The sequence below is a fragment of the Ammospiza caudacuta genome, chromosome 8 (assembly GCF_027887145.1).
Source record: "Ammospiza caudacuta isolate bAmmCau1 chromosome 8, bAmmCau1.pri, whole genome shotgun sequence".
In the NCBI taxonomy this organism is placed as follows: domain Eukaryota; kingdom Metazoa; phylum Chordata; class Aves; order Passeriformes; family Passerellidae; genus Ammospiza; species Ammospiza caudacuta.
Window position 1 is genome coordinate 38,402,898 of NC_080600.1, and position 15,978 is coordinate 38,418,875.

At 48.0% G+C, this 15,978-nt stretch overlaps 1 protein-coding gene across 1 annotated transcript; it reads left to right on the forward strand.

Moving 5' to 3' along the window:
- Positions 1-4,808: 4,808 nt before the first annotated feature.
- On the forward strand, positions 4,809-14,945 carry LOC131560883 (carnosine N-methyltransferase 2-like). Its single transcript, XM_058809887.1, has 8 exons — positions 4,809-4,834; positions 6,814-6,875; positions 8,183-8,321; positions 9,818-9,870; positions 12,779-12,886; positions 12,994-13,124; positions 13,432-13,525; positions 14,590-14,945. The coding sequence occupies exons 1-8, from the start codon at positions 4,809-4,811 to the stop codon at positions 14,943-14,945; spliced, it is 969 nt and encodes a 322-aa protein (XP_058665870.1).
- The last annotated feature ends 1,033 nt before the right edge of the window (positions 14,946-15,978 follow it).

Below are 15,978 nucleotides of genomic sequence, written 5' to 3' on the forward strand. Positions count from 1 at the left end.
GGAATTAATAAAAGCACCAAATATCCTGACACTTGAGATAAAATAGTGAGAGTGGGTGCTCACTGCACAAGGCCGAGGTGACTGGAGGCCAGAGCTGACAATTACTGTAGGGCTGGAGCCCTCCTCACTGCCACAGCATTCCTGATGCATTGCAGGGACCCCTGCAGCCTAAATGTGCTCCTGGGGCACCTCTGTGGAGGGATCCTGTCCTGGAGAGCAGGGCTGGTCCTGCCTAAGCCTCTGCCAAACCAATGCTCCTGATTTTGTCTTGCTTATTCTTAGGGCAACTGTGGATTTCAAAAGAGGAGAAACAAACAAAAAAAAAAATACCCAGAGATTTGACTATGGAGGAAATCTCCTGGCTTTTCCCCCCAGTTAACTGCTCCAAAGTATGGACATTTTCAGAGATTACCAGTTTGCTGAATACCATTTTCTCCCCTGTGTTCAATCTCAAGTACCTTTTCTTTCCACAGCCTATAAAAGAAGGCTAATCCACAAACTGAAAGGCAAACCCTTTCTCCTCCTAAGTCTTGGAGCAGGGAATAATATTCAGCAAGAAGCAATTGCACCATAACTGCTGCCTGAGGCCTGATCCCTGCAGGATGAGAACTCAGCGAGTGATAAGTTTCCAAATGACCTCTGTCAGCTGCTAAAGAGAAAAAGGAAAGACAACAGCAGCCCCGGTGAGTGGGAAAGGGCAGCTCCAGCTCAACGTGATGGGATCCAGGCATAGCAAAGAGCAGAAAAGTGTCCTTGCATCCCCATCTAGTGGCTCTGGGTAAAATAAATCCGGAGTGCCTGGTTGGGACCTGCTCTACTGTGCTATGCAAATGCACATTGCTAAATTCCATGTGCCAAAGGTGCTGGGTTTATCTGTTTGTGTAAATGTTCCTCAGGGTTTGAGAGATGACAGAACGCCAATGGAAAAGAAGCTTTGGCCCAGTGGCCTGGGTTGACTATATGATGCTTTTATCCCCAGTCGTCTCATTCTGTCAAAGAAGAGTGAATTTAGCTGAGGTTTCTCTTTTTAAGAGTGGACAGACCAGAAATGTTCACAGAACAGCCAAAGCCTGTGAAAGGTGAGCGTCCCCCACTGGCTCAGGCCCACTCTTACACTGCTTCTCTCTGCTTCCCCATGGAAATGTGGCTCATCATCCTATGTACATTCCAAGAGATATTCCAATTTTTCTAACACATTTTTGCCTGGCAGAGCGGCTTTTCCTGGGATGCTTTGGCTGCTTGGAGCATTCAGATCCCTTCAGTTCAAATGGGGTGTGATGGCTGGGCTCAGCCTTGCTTTACTAGCAGGTGAGCAAAAATAATTTAAATTCTGATCCTTCATTTCCTGCCCCCCTCAATTCATCCTCTTGAACCACAAAAATCTCTCAGAGACCAGTCTCCAGCCTCACTATTTGCCCTGCTGACTTTGAGCTAGGGACAAAATCTCTTTTGCTGGCAATTCCTCATGTTTTGGTACAGCAGGATCTGCAAATATCCCTGTTTTGGAGTGCTGTTCCTGTTGGATGTGTTTAATCCTGCTCATGCTACTGGCAGCAGCACAGGTACAGCCGCAGAAATTTAAATTTCAAGTGTGTTTTCCTGGCTGAAGACTTGTGAGTTTTTGAGGGGTGAAAGTCACATTTTACCATATCTGTCTGTGCTCTCAAAGACATATTTTTTGAATACTGGGTGGGTTGTAGAGCAAAGCTGGTCCTCACCTTGAATCAAAGAGCCTTTTTTGCAGGCTTCCCCCCTGCCCTTGCCTTGGCTCTGTAATTACAACTACATGAGTTAGGACCTCTAGTCAAATGGGTTGGAAAGGGTCATTTTAAAAGGTCTGGAAGAGCTGTACCAGGATCCAGGCTTTTATAAAGAGGCAGGAAAGGTTGTGTTAAAAAAAAAATAAATAAAAAATAGCACCAAGACACAAATACTTGAGGTTTTTGGGGAGCTTAAATAGAAATATGTCTGGAGCCCAGCAGCAGTGAGGGCTGCTGCTCCCAGGGAGGGATGGGTTCTGCTTCTGCAGTGCCTTTTCTTCAGTATTTATCAGAAATTATGTTCTTTTTCCCATAGGAAAATATCCTATATAAACATATTTTAAAAAATACTGTTGCTCAAAGTCCAAAATCTACTGCTGCCCAGGATTAAAGGATTAAAGAAAAACAACATTTCTTCCCTTAATTAGAAATCTTGTTTTTAACTGTCAGAAAAATGGGTGCTACAGAATTGCTGCTTATCCTTCTCTCTACCAGAATTTGCTTGATGGAGAATAACATGTTTGCATGAAATATTTCACCTGGGAGAGTACAGAAACTACAGTACTTGAGAGGATTTGTCTAGAAAACTGAAAATATCTGACTGATGAAAACATTTTCATTAAAACAGGAAACTGCTACAGAAGGGCTTTGCTCACAATAAAATCAGAGTTACAGGAAAATCAGTTACAGGAAAATCAGAGTTACAGGAAAATCAGAGTTACATTATCTGAGCTTTAATCGATTGTTTGATTTGGAAGAGTCTCAAAAAACAAAGTAGTACAAATGGAATCATACACTGGTTTTGGTTGGAAGGGGCCTTAACCATTTACTCCTAAACCTTCTGCCATCAACATTCTAAAAATGCCAAGGACCTCCCTGACAATCATCAGCCTCAAAGCTGATTGCTATTTAGAAGTAAATTCATGGAAATTTGATGTCAAACCCGGGCTTTCCTGCCTGGAGATGCAGGTCTGAGCTTGTTGTGGTGGGCTGATAGAGATGGAAAATGAGAGGGGCTCAGGCCATGGGCAGCACCAGCCTCAGCCAGGCTTGCCCTGGGGAGAGTGGATGACCCATTTCTGCAGGATCAGCCCCAAACCGACCTCGGGAGCTGCAGAGCAAACACAGTGGCTTTGTTTTCCTCCCCATGCAGCCCAGCTCTGCCTGCAGCCACCCTCCCTCTCAGTGAGCAAAAATCAGCTTTTTCAGCTGGCAGGGCACACAGGGCTGGGAGCGGATTGAGTCACGAGCTGGGCAGAGCACGGCGGGCAGGGCTGGCAGAGGGACATCCTCCGAGGGCACCGCTGCCAGCGGGCACTGCCCACAATGTGCCCTTGTTGTGGCCAGAACAAAGGCTGCTCTCGGAGCCTAATGCTGGCTCGGGGGGGCTCAGGGACACGGGGAGGGAGCAGCACCCGTGGGTGTACAAGGAGGCTCCCCCGTTGCAGGGCTGGCAGCTCCAGGCTGCTGGACGTGTCTGCGCACTCCGGGAGGTAGGGCATCCTGTGGGACCCGCGGGGTGCCCACCCTGGCTTTGGCACGGGGGCTGGGGGTCAGAGTGACACTGGGACAAGGCAGAGGTGGCTGAGGGATACGAGGCTGCTGCTGGGGCAGTGCTTGGGGCTCGGCTGGGATGCTCCAGGCGCATCACGTTGGTGTCTGGGATGGAATTTCTGGTGGGACTGCTGAGGGACTGAATGAACTGATGTAAGATCACTGCCCCAGCAGTCACACCAGGAGCCAAAGGTGCACTTTAGACCTAGCAAAGAGGTTCTGGTTTTTCCTCACCTGGAATATATTGAATATTTTGTTGAAGAGTAGCAATGCAGTTGTTTCTAGCTTAATGTGGACCTGCCTTGAGGTGGATAACTTAAATCCATCTGGAAGCCACATCTAGTGCAAACCAAGGCAGGTCACTTGATGGTGAAGCATCTCCACCTGAGGTCCCTGGTCTAGGGGAGCTGTGTGGGGTAGGAGGTTTTCTGGGGGGTCTCAGCAAGGTGGGAGGTTTTATCTGCTCAGTCTGTTCTACCTGTTGTCACCAGGCAATGGGAGTGATGAGGATCCTGATGCTGCTTTTCCCACCAGTGGACCTCCCTTGGAAATATAAAGTTTTTATGTCCTTTCTTTTTTACATTCATGTTATCAGATTTCAGGCAATATGAGCACCAGTTCTGTGGGTGAAGCTAGGGGAAAAATCCAGAGGCAAGTGCAGGGAGCACCCAGGATTTTCTGTATTTCAAACAATGATCACTGCATCTTCGTGGGGTCCCTCAGCCACCTCTGGCCTGGATAGCTGTCCCCAAAAATGTTTCCTTGCTTTCTAATCCCTGCGGCTTAACAAGCAGAGTGAGCAGGCTGGGCTCGCTCCCCCTGTCCCTTTCGTCGGGCAGGACAGGGGGTGCCAGGCTGCCGGGGCTGCAGTCCTCGCTAGAATTTCTGCCACTATTTCCCCCTGAGCGACAGACGGAAAAATCACTTGCTCAGGTGTCCGGGCAGCCAAGGAGCTCCTCTGATCCCTGGGGAAGGCAGCGATCTTCCAGCGCATCTCGCAGGCAGCAGCGGCAAGGATGCAGGGAAGCGCTCCCTCCCTCCTGCCCCGAGCAGGGCAGACAGACCGGGCTCACAGCTCATTAAAAAGGGACGGAAAGGTCCCCGCTCCGCCCGGCTCACACCCCTCAGGCTCCGGAGGTTCGGCAGTCCCAGGGTGTCCCTCGTGTCTGCCCCGCTCCATGAGGACACGCTCTGCCCGCCCCGGCTCCCGCTCCTGCCTCCGGGGCTCGGGTTTCCCCCTGTCCCTGCCCCGGTGACGCTGCTGTCCCCACAGGTCCGGCAGAGCCGAGCCGAGCCGAGCCGTGCCGTCCGGGACATGCTGGCCTGGCCTGGCTGAGCCCGGCCCCGGCCCCGCTGCCGGTCACGGAACCGCAGCGACCCGGACCCACGATCAGGATCATCAGCGCAGCCCCGTGTGCGGACCCACGAGGATCTGATATCAGCGCAGCCCCGTGTCCGGACCCACGAGGACCCTCTGCACAGCATCCAGCCAGCATGGAGCCGGCTCCGGAGCTGAAGAGGTACTGGCAGAAGCGGGATGGCGTTCCCCACCTGCTGGCTCTGTGTCACAGATGGGTGTGCGGGAGGTGGGAGGAGCAGCAGATGTGCCCGTGGCCTGGGAATATTTCCCCCTTAGCCCCTCCACAGCTTAAGTTTAGGAATAATGACATTTATGAGTTATGAAGATATTCTTGCAGTTTGTCTTCCTAGAAAACACTTTTCCAACTAAAGAGGCTGCATCACCTAAAGCAGTAACGTGACTTCCCTGCAGCTGCTGTCCATATTGCACCCAGCTCTGCTCACAGAGGGAAGAGGTTTAACCTGGGAGCTGTGGCAGGACCAGCTGCCCGTGGGCATCCTGCTCCCTGCCAGTCCCTGCCTTAGTCCTGGGTGTTGGGGGACCAGAACCAGCCCAAAATGTTATTTGCAAGTTTTAGGATCTGCTCTGGATTTTAAGCAGATTTTAGAGGAAGTCCATTTGTTCCTGTTTCACCTTCCCAGCAACAAGTGTTAATCAGTCTCAGAATCTAACCCCTGCCGGGAGAAATGGCAGAAGTGTCAGTGGAAGAGATCTTGGCATCTGTGCTGGTGAATGCTTGTGCTGAAGTCTGTTCAGGTCCCCTGGCAGGTCTCCTGGCATGGCTAGAAACATTTGACCTGTCAGAAATGGAATTCATGTTCGAACTGTTCCTCCCTGCAGAGGAAAAGCCATGCTACCCTTCAGCATTTGAGTGGGAGATTTACTCTGAAAAGCACCTTGCTGGGCTCACCCAGCTCGGGGGACAGAATAACTCTCTGGGGGTTGTGGTGGGCAGAGATGGAAGAGGTTGGAGGGTTGAGTGGAAATTGGAGGGAGTGGCCTGCAGCCAAGCTGGAGATGATGGAGGTGGGCTGGTTCTGGCCTCTTCCTGATGAGCTCCTGAGAGCTCTTTCCAGGGGAGAGGGGAGGTCGGGGTGGGTGGAAGAGAGACACACCCCATGGACATGAGTTACATGACTGTGGCACTGAACTCAGACGAAATCAGCTGCTCTTGCAGGACTCTGGAAGTGTCCCAGTGTCAGACTTCCAGGACCTCTCAGTATTTTCTTGCCCTCATTGACCAAAGCAGTGCAGTATTTGCACGTGGCCACTTCCCTGCCACATGGACAGCATGGTCCCTACATATTTGTATCTCAAAGCTTCTTTACAAACTCCCTTCTTTATTTTTCCACTTGCTGCCTTGTTTTTATCTTCTCTTGGGATTTTTATCCTTGGCAGAGGAGACTATTGGGCTGGGATCTGCTATCCCTGCCTGCCTTGAGGCATTTTCTCACAGCAAAGCCTTGGTGTGTCTAAACACATTATAAAGGATATCACCCCCAAGACTTGCTGTGCATCTCGAAATGTGATTACCCAGGAGGTGACTCTTCCCTTTGTACAGAGAGCCTCATCCCAAGCCTGTCTTGGCTGAAGTGAGGTCCTTGCTCCAATTTAAATGCATCCCTTCCTTTTTGCCTCATCCTTGTTTTATATATGAGGCACATTGTCAAAGGAAAATGAAGAAAGGAAAATTTCAGTCTGATGCCTTCAGCTGCAATGACTGAACTGCTACGGTTCTGCAGGGGTATGAAAACCTCCACAGCACATCTCAGGCAAACACTGGAGCAGTGGCCAGTTGTGGCTGCCCCATCCCTGGAAGTGTCCAAGGCCAGCTTTGGCAGGGCTTGGAACAACCTGGGATAGTGGAAGGTGTCCCTGCCCATGGCAGGTGATTGGAATGAGATGAGTTTTGAGGTCCCTTCCAACCCAAACTCTTTTATTGACTCTAGGATTCTATGGCTATGATCAGCTACAAAGAAGTTTTGGCTTTCTCTAGTAAAAAAGAACAAAATAAATTATGGATTATCAGCATAGGAAAGTTCGTCCTGGAGCATTTTCCCTTTGTTCTGCATTTTCAGTGCAGCTTCAAAAAAACATACAGGTTCTTCAAATAACTGAAGTGCTATACTTTCCTTACAGGAATAGTTTCCCCAGCATGAACTTTGAAGCAGAGATTCTGACAACACCACATGATAATTCAGGTATTTGGAAGAAAAAAAAAAAGAAAAAAGGAATGAAAGTAAAATGCCTACTCAGGTTGCTATCACTACAAACAGGTTTTAATTCTTTTGGAGTTAGAGATTGTTTAAAAAAAAAAAAAAGACAAAGAAGCAGGATGGTAAACTGAGTGCAATTCAGGTTTCTGTTAAGGTAGAGTTCAAATTGTTGAGGATAGACATTGATATCTTTACCTCCAATGGGGCTGGACCAGAAACACAGCTGCCAAGGACATGAGTTTTTGGAAACAGCAGAGCCATTCAATTTGAAATTGCAGTGTCCTGGATGAGACATACATGATTCTCTTACTAGTGGTGACTAAAAGCAGGTGATAAAAATGCAACTCTTTGAAAGGCAAAAATGAGGATGAAGATATTTTGCCAAGCCCTGTCCTTCATCCTCATTTCATTTAAGAGGAATAGCTGATTTTCCCCCATTGAATGATGCCTTTTCAGCACTGATCTGAGACAGACCCAGCACAGCAGGGCACCTTCCCTTAGTCCTGCCTTTGCTCCTCAGCCCTGAGCAGCTGGCCAGAGCCTGAGCCCTGGCAGCTGCCCTGCCTTTAGGATGGGACAGCAGGAAAGGGAGACTTTGCAATAATTGCTTGGAACCCCTTGAGTATCCCAGGTTTTGGCTCAGAGAGAGAGATCTTGGTGTCAGTCACCCACATTTGAACAGGAGCCCATTCAGTGACATGTTTTGCCATCAGTTGCCCTGCTGGCCACGAGCTGCAGGTCCCAGCAGGGAACTCCCCTCTCTGGCAGCCCATTTCTGTCCCACGCTGTCCAGAGGCACCAGTGAGATGCACAGGGTGGACTATTTTTGCTTCAGCTGCAGGTGGCAGTGTTTGTGTTGCATTGCCCCTCCTGGGAGGTGTGCCCAGAGCTGCCCCTCTCAGTCACTCTGTCCAGCATGGGCACCACTGGTGGCCACAGGTTTGGAGCCACCATGTGAGTCCCTCCACCTTTTCTTTAGTTTTCCAGAAAACCCCCCCAGTTCCATCCCTTGCAACACAGAGCCCCCCACATCTGGCTAAACATTTTGGAGGAATTTTCCTCAGGCTGTCCTGTAATGATGAGTCACTTAGCAAACATGCTGATGTCAAAGGGTGCCCAAGAATAATTTTTGTAACCCTGAGAGTGAACAGTTTGGAAAGTGCATCCTCTGCATTGTTTTCCCAAATCCCTGGCTCCTGTTGGGTTAGGCTGGGTTTCTCCCATGAGGTAAGTGCTTTGACCCTCCACATGCCCCAAAGCCTCTAACATGCAGCCCCTGTTTGTTTCCCAAGAGCTCTACATGATCCCTGCCATGAGAAGCCTCACAGCTGAGGAGTATGTGGAGGCCTTTAAGGCATTCTTGGAGCACTCAACAGAGCACCAGTGCATGGATGAGTTCAACAGGGAGCAAATGCCCACCATCGTGGCTGGGTAAGGAGCACTTCCCCTGAGGTGGGAAAGACATCTGTTATCCTGGGAGTCAGCAAAAACTTTTTTGGGGGCAGGAATGAACTTTAAATGCTTTTCAGTTTTAAGTCTCCTACTCGTGGTTTTTAGGATATTCTGTTTAATGACTCCAGAGTAAGTGCTGTTTCAATTAACACACTGTGCTGCCTCAGCTTATGTTAAGAAAAGACTCAAGATCTTATTCTCATGTCAATCTCTTTTCATTAGCTGATTTTCTGAGGATTAACATTGGGTTTTTTTGGTTTTGTTTTTTTTTTCCCCTAAAAGAATGCTCTCTTGTGCTCTCTCCCTGCTTTTGCACATCCATCCAAACAAAAACACATCTCTAATTCTCTCCTTGTGGCTAATTCATGGTTTTCCCAATCCCCTAAGACCTCCTTATTTCTATCCTAAGTCGATTTGCATTGCTTAAGTACCAAATGAAAATCAGTTTTGTAAAGTATTGATGTAATATCTTAAGGCTGGATAACTGCAGACAGCTTCAGAGCAGCCTAGATCCAAAGCACAAGAAAGTCCTTTCAAATCTGGGTAATTTTTGGATGTTAGAGGAACTGTGTTTTTCTCCATTGAGAAAAAATTTTACGCAGGCAAATTTTTATTCTACAGAACATATTTTATATATATATATATATATATATATAATAAACAATAAAATAATAATCATCAAAGATTATGTTAAGAAATTTTAATTGTGAATTTAAATCATGGACAAAATTGTGGCTTTCTATGATGCTGATTTTGGGTTTATCAAAGGGTCTTGACCCTCTTTAGGGCTAAGGCCCCTGGACTGCTCACACACTTCAGGACTTGCTGCTCATCCCATTCCTTGGAATCATTTCTTTGGTGCCTCCTGAGACAGTGCTTGGGAAACTCAATCCCTTGGCTGTTATTAAATATTCTGCTAGGAAGCATGTGACTGGAGTCTTTTAATAAGCAATTTTTCTAAGGTAAAAAATTATTGACGATTCAGATCCTCCTCCTAATTTCAGTCCAGGATTAATGTTGATAAGAGATGATTTCCAGTCTCCTGAATAGCTTCATGATTTTGCTTTTTCTGAGTATTTATATCCAATATTCCCTCCTGAGGCTGCTGAGGTTTTCCCCAGCTCACCTTGTCCCTGCTTCCCCAGCAGTGCCATCCCAGTCAGGGACAGCCCCTTTTGCCCTGGGCTTCCCAGAGGCTTTTTTTGCCAGCCACAGCCTGAAGAAATCTCCTTGGCAAAGGGTGAGAAACTCTGCACCGTGATGCCTACTGCACTTTGAAATATGAGCTGGCTGAGCCATGCTGCTTATCACCAGGCTCAAAAGGGGTGATCAAATTTCTGTCCCAATTCATGTGCATAACATGAAAATTTCCAGGTTGTAAGAATGAAAACATGAAGTGGTGTGACGCAGTATGATTAAGTAATTTTATTTATATGTGTATATAATTTTGTCTATACGTGTATTTATCCTTTCAGTCTGGGCACTGGAAAATCGACCCTCAGTGTTCTGGGAGTTGGGAGTGGCACAGGTGAGGAGTTTGGGGATGTGGCACAGGGGGACCTGTGGGCAGCAGAAGGAGATGCTGGAAAATTGGGCACTGAAGATTCCTCAGACATTAATGGCAGCATTGCCCACTGAAGCACAGAAGGGCAGAAGGAGGAGTGGAGCTGGGATAAGAGCAGTGCTCCTTCTCTTCCTTCCCCCTCCATCTCCCTTCTGAAACACTGCTGCTCAGATCTTTCTGGGCAGTGAGAAATGTGTGATTTTATCTCAGTTTCTCCCTCTTGGCGACTCCCACCTGACTTCATTTGCCTCAAAGCAAGGACTCCTCCTTCTGGCTAGGTACAAGAGCATCTTCAAACCTTGTTGGAGGGAATTAGAGACATTGGAGAGGTTCTTTCCACCCCAAATCCTGCCTTAGACTATCCCCCCTGAAGGGATGTCTCCCTTTGCTTTGATTTTAGGGATCCCAGAGGCCAAGGCTGGGCAGTGCCCTGCTCTCAGCAGTGCAAAACCACCTGGCCACAACCATTACCTGCACCAGCTTTTTCAAGACATGTTTCTTTGTTACTGCTGTGTTTTTTACCCAGTGATAAGTAGGGTTTAACTGCAAATGATATTTTTCCCCAGAGAGAAACCTATCCTTTGGAAAAATAGCTTTAAAGTTGTTCTAAATGCATTTGTGTTTAAAAAAAAGCCAAAAAAACAAAACAAAAAAGTGGTGAAACAGCCAACTTTGCTCCTAGGGAACCTGGGAGAAAATAAAGAGTAGAGAAAAGAAGCAGTGGTTTGATTTGTCAGAGTTTACTTCTCCTTTGAAAAGTATTTTCAGCTGAATTTTAAGTGCTAATACTTTCAAATGAAAGCATTTTTCTCACTTTTTTTGGTTTTGTTTTCCTGAGTAAGAGAAAATTAGCATCTGATTGTTTTCCCCAACTGGGAATATGTTGGAGCATATGAGAAACCAAGCAGGAAGAAATGATTCAGTTCTCAATTACCCTCTATTTTCATTAAGTAATATAAAACAGAAATTCTGACTCCACAAAAGCACAAGGGGGAAATGAACTTTTAGCATCGTCCTTAATTTTCCTTATGTCCTCTTCAGAGGAGGTTTTAATGGGAAAATAAACTCTCTAAAATTCCTTGTGTTTCCTGGGTGATGCCAGGACAGGGGTCCAGACCTGCACCCACGTCTGCAAGAGCTGGGGCTGGGCAGGGAGGGAGCTGGGATGGCACCAAGTAAAAGGTTATATCTGATCCCTGACCTTTTCAGAGGTGGGCTCTGGTTTCACAGAGCCCTCAGAATTAGTTTAGTTGATGAAAATATTAATGGGGATTAGTGGCCGACTCCACATCCTGAAAGCCTCTGTTGTGCTCCAAATCACGTTTTTTCACTCACCCCATGTTTCCTCGTGGCTGGTTGAACTCTGAGCTGGAACTTTCCAGTTGCAGAGAGGTTCCAGTCCTGTCCCAGCCTTGCTGTGGTCAGTGCTGGGGGGTTGTTGCTGGCAGGGAAAGCTACAGCAGAGAAATTCCTGCCCTAGAGTGCTGTTCTTTTATTGCTTGTTTTTACTGGTTGAAGATGTTATTACCTGCAAACACTGCATTAAGGAATTTTACAGAGGTGGAGTGAAAAAAACTCCAAACTTTAGCAGCTTTTAAGATACCCACCTGCTGTAGGTGCACCCATTTGCCTCCATCAGTGGCTCCAGGGCATGGGGCAGTGATGCTCTGCCTCTGGCCCTGCCCAAGCCTGCAGGCAGCTCTGAGGGCTGCTGCTCCCCAAACCAGGCACTTGCACACTGTCACTAATGATTCATCTGCTGGCTATTGGGATCTGCCTTCCTGTCAGCAATACTGGTCCCAGCACCTCCAATGGACGCAGCCTCAGCCTCCTCCCTTGAGCCTTTGGCCAGCCCTGCCCTGCTGCCACCGCATTCCTCACGGGCCTGGGGTATTTGTTTTTCTCACTTCAAAAGACTCCTCCTTCCTCGGATGTCCCAGTAGTGCTGGCATGGCTGATATTTCCTCCCCTGAATTCTGTGTACTGCAGCACCTGCCAAGGATGACAGCTCTTCCTGTGGCTGGTACCTCAGCTGAAAGAGCAGGGAGGATGCAGGGTCTCGTGTCAAGACCTCTCTGTGTGACATTTGCAAGGCCAGGGCTATTTTTAGGCCCCACCATCAGCTACAGACAGGATTCTTGCAGAGGTCTCATCAAGGTGGTCACATGTGCTGTTTATTTACATAGTTTGAAGTGATCCAGGGGGACTCATACACTTGGCATTTCTGGGAAATAAGCAGCATGACCTGCATCACCTCAAAGGAGGCTGGAAATTTCCCAGAACAGGAGGACAGACTGCTGCTTTCTCCTCCAGAGTGACAGGAGCACCAATAGCTAAATTTGCAGGGCACTTCCACACAAATATGCGAGTCTCTACCTGCATTTCCAAGATAACCATCAGTTAATTGATGCCCTGGGCTGAGGCCATGTGGACAAACCCCAAAGAGGGAGGATCCAGGATTCTGCATGTCAGTGGGTCATTTCTCTTGTGATCAGTTCCCCAGGTGCTGGGGCTGTGTCACAGCTGTGTCAGCTGCCTCCTTGCACCCATTCAGCCTTTGTAGGATTGTTGAAAACAGTTTTGTGGTTATTTTTGTAAACAGTGAGCTGTGATTCTTTTGGCCTGTCTGTCCCACGACCCAGGGTATTGCCATTAGCAGGTTTCTGTGCTGCTGCTAATCTGCTTGTTCTCAGGCTCCTCTGCACCTCTGTGTCAGCCTGAGCAGTTCAGTACCATGGTAGGAGTATCAGCAGGCTCTGCTACATGAGCCACAAAGCAGAACATGCCTCGCTTCTGCTGGGGGATTTCCTGGCAGGAGTGGTGGCTGGTGCATCCTTCCATTGCATTTACCTGCTTTGTGTTTATTGAATAGGTGAGCAGGATTTGAAAATGATCAGGATACTGCAGGCTGTGCACCCAGGGGTCTTTATTGACAATGAGATTGTGGAGCCCAACCCACAGCACGTGGCAGCTTACAAAGGTAAGGCTACACCTGCTGCCTGGGTTATAGCAAGGACCATCCATTTGAATGATGAGTTTTTTTGCTATTTTATGAAATTCAGGATTTTCTTCTACTTTTTGAAACAGAGCTGGTGAATCGAGCTCCAGACCTGCAGAATGTTTCTTTTATTTGGCACCAGCTCACTTCCTTGGAGTATGAACAGCAGGTGAAGGAGAGAGGCACACATAAGAAATTTGACTTCATCCATATGATCCAGGTAATGGCCATTGCTTTAACACAGGGCTATTGGATTTAACTGCCCCCTCCAGTTCTGCTCTCTGCTTGAATTTATGACCAGAGCTGAGCACTGCTCTCCCACAGCAATCCTGCAGAAGCTCTACAAACACCAAAGCTGGCAATGCTCAGTGCTGTGAGGTGTCCCTAAATGGGCATGTGGAATCAGGAAAGGCTGGGAAGCATCTGGAACAGAATTTAAAACACCTCTAAGAGAAAGAGTTTAAGCCTTTGGAGGGTCATTGCACTATGGAGGAGGAATAATGGCTGTGTGCCACTGGCTCTTCTAGATGCTGTACCGTGTGGAGGATATTCGCAGTACTATCAAGTTTTTCCACAGCTGCCTTGACCATCATGGTAAACTCCTGATCATAATTTTGTCAGGTAAGGGAGACATTGTATTGGTGGGTTTTTTTGTTTGTTTGCTTTTGGGGTTTTGTTTGTTTGGGTTTTTTGTTTGTTTTTGGTTTTCGTTTTTTGTTTTTTTTTTCTTCTCCACTGCTGGAGTTTTGAAGAGATTTGAAGTTTGAGAGCCACAGATATTTATCTGGGGATGTCAGTGCTGCATATTCTATAGTAAATAATTTTTAAAAATGCTGAATTTCATATGGAGAATGCAATCTTGGGCATAGCCTTGGGGCCCAGTGTCTGATGGGGCCACTTAGGCACAGCCTTTGTGCCCTTGCTTCCCTGCTTATGGAATTGAGGTAGTAGAGAGAAGTGTGGCTGTCTATGAATGAGGATGCTTTCACCATCCTTCCTCATGGTGAAAGCAGCACTGGAAAAACACAACCTGAGCTCTGGGTGGACTCATCCTTAGGGCTCTTTGTACAGAGCCCAGAAGGACAGCAGATGCTGCTGAGAGCTTCAGGCTTTATGGCAGGACAGGGAAAAAGGGGCACAACATGATGGCACTTCTTAAAAGAATTGAGTGTTTCATCACTTGTGCCATTCATGAATCCCCAGCTCCCAGTGTGGTGGATAAAGAACAAATTTCCATGTTCCCCATAAAAACTGCCTCTCACATTGCCTGTAGGCTGTTTCCCTTGCTGTGTTTTTGAGGTATATATTGTTCAATGAACACTTATAATTGAGGTTTGAGGTGTGAAAAATCTGCACTGCTTTGGCCAAGGCACAGTTAAGAGGTAGCACGGGATGTTCAGGCTCAGCACATTGGTACCTCTGTGTGTACCCTTCCTTCTGGGCAAATTCAGTGCTGGAGGCATCTCTTAGGAGTTTCCTTTAAACAGGACACTTTTGGAGGCAGGGCTGAGGGAAAGCAGGGTTTTATGAGGCGTGGGTATTTATGCGTAGGGAGAAAACTCTCCTCCTGCCCGTCAAGGGCCGAGCAGGCAGTGAGGGAGCTTTTCCAGCTCACTTCATAGTTGATGAACCAGTGTTTGACTGCCTTGGCTTTGCCCAAATAACCTTCCCTGGTGCCCCGGCAGACAGCAGCGGCTGGGCCAGCCTGTGGAAGAAGCACAGGGACTGCCTGCCCGCCACCGACAGCGGCCACTACATCACCTGCAGCGGCATCACCGAGGTGCTTCAGAGCCTGGGCCTGCAGCACCGCGTCTACGAGCTGCCCTCGGGCTGGGACATCACCGAGTGCTTCAGCGAGGTGGACGCGGTGGGCGGCCGCATGATGGATTTCCTGACGGGCACCAAGAACTTCCTGGGCACGGCCCCGCCGGCGCTGCGGCGGCGGCTGCAGGCGGCCCTGCGGCAGCCCGAGTGCAGCAGCACCAAGGACGGCAGGGTCATCTTCAGCAACAACCTCAGCATGATCGTCGTGGACTCCTAGAGCCCGCAGTGTGCCTGGACTTGTTTTTAACACCGTGCTCCTGCCCGTGCTTTCAGTGGAGTTGCACTTCGTGTGGGCAGCACGTTTGCACAGCCACGGACGGGTGTGCGCAGCCTGGGCGGCTGTGAAGGGGTGGCGGCCCCCTCACAGAGCTGCTGCCGCTGCCGTGTGTGCCACTGATGCCTTCTGTCCCCTCTGGGTCACCAGAAACTGATGAATTGTGAAGGCTGACCTGGAGCAGAGGCTAGACAGTTCAAGAATAAAGTAGGGATTTATTAGAAGGCCGCAATGGATGCACCTTGGGCAGCACAAGAGCCCAGCCATGGCTGCATCCAAGATGAACCAAAATGGTCACAAAATGCACAACCAGTCACAGGATCTCACTCTTTTATCAGTTCTGCTCCATTTGCATCTTGGAGTTAATTGTCCAATTCCAGCTTTAGCCCATGAAGTCCCGTCCTTCTTGTTTTTCTCTCTTCAGCCCATGTTGTTTATGTTCTTGGGCCTGAGATTTGGATCATTTGTCCTTGGTCCCCAGGCAGAGAAGGAATTGTTTTGTCTCTCTACTCTGAAGAGAGCTCACTGTCCCCTAAGATGAAGCTCAGAACTACACACTAAAGCAGCACAGAATCTGAAAAATATAAAAGCTACAACCTGAGGCATCACCAGGACAAAACCAGCAAGATGTTCCTGCTGCTTTGCACCCGGGCCTGAGCTGCAAGTTGCTCTGCACTAGGCTATTTCACATGGTTTTATTGGCATGGACATTTACTGCCTCAAGTCTCTCAGCATCTCACAATATAGACATGTCTTAAAAATTTATCAGCCTTTTTGTTTGGAGAATATTTTGGAACCCAGAATGATCCTTGCCCTGTGCTCTTTCAGGCAGACATTAATTTTGTTACTTTCTTACTACTGTTTGTCTCTATATAAAATAAAAGCAATCTTAAATCTAAAAAAGTCACATCTGGTTCTGCACCCGTGGTTTTACAGAAAATGAAGAGCAAAGAGGTCATTGAGTTAAAAACCAAAA

What these genes read in the sequence shown, in the direction of transcription:
- LOC131560883 (XM_058809887.1), top strand. Translation starts at nt 4,809, where the DNA reads ATGGAGCCGGCTCCGGAGCTGAAGAG. An exon ending in CCGGCTCCGGAGCTGAAGAG is followed by an intron (nt 4,835 to 6,813) that starts GTACTGGCAGAA and finishes CTTTCCTTACAG; the next exon opens with GAATAGTTTCCCCAGCATGA. An exon ending in GCACGTGGCAGCTTACAAAG is followed by an intron (nt 12,887 to 12,993) that starts GTAAGGCTACAC and finishes TTTTTGAAACAG; the next exon opens with AGCTGGTGAATCGAGCTCCA.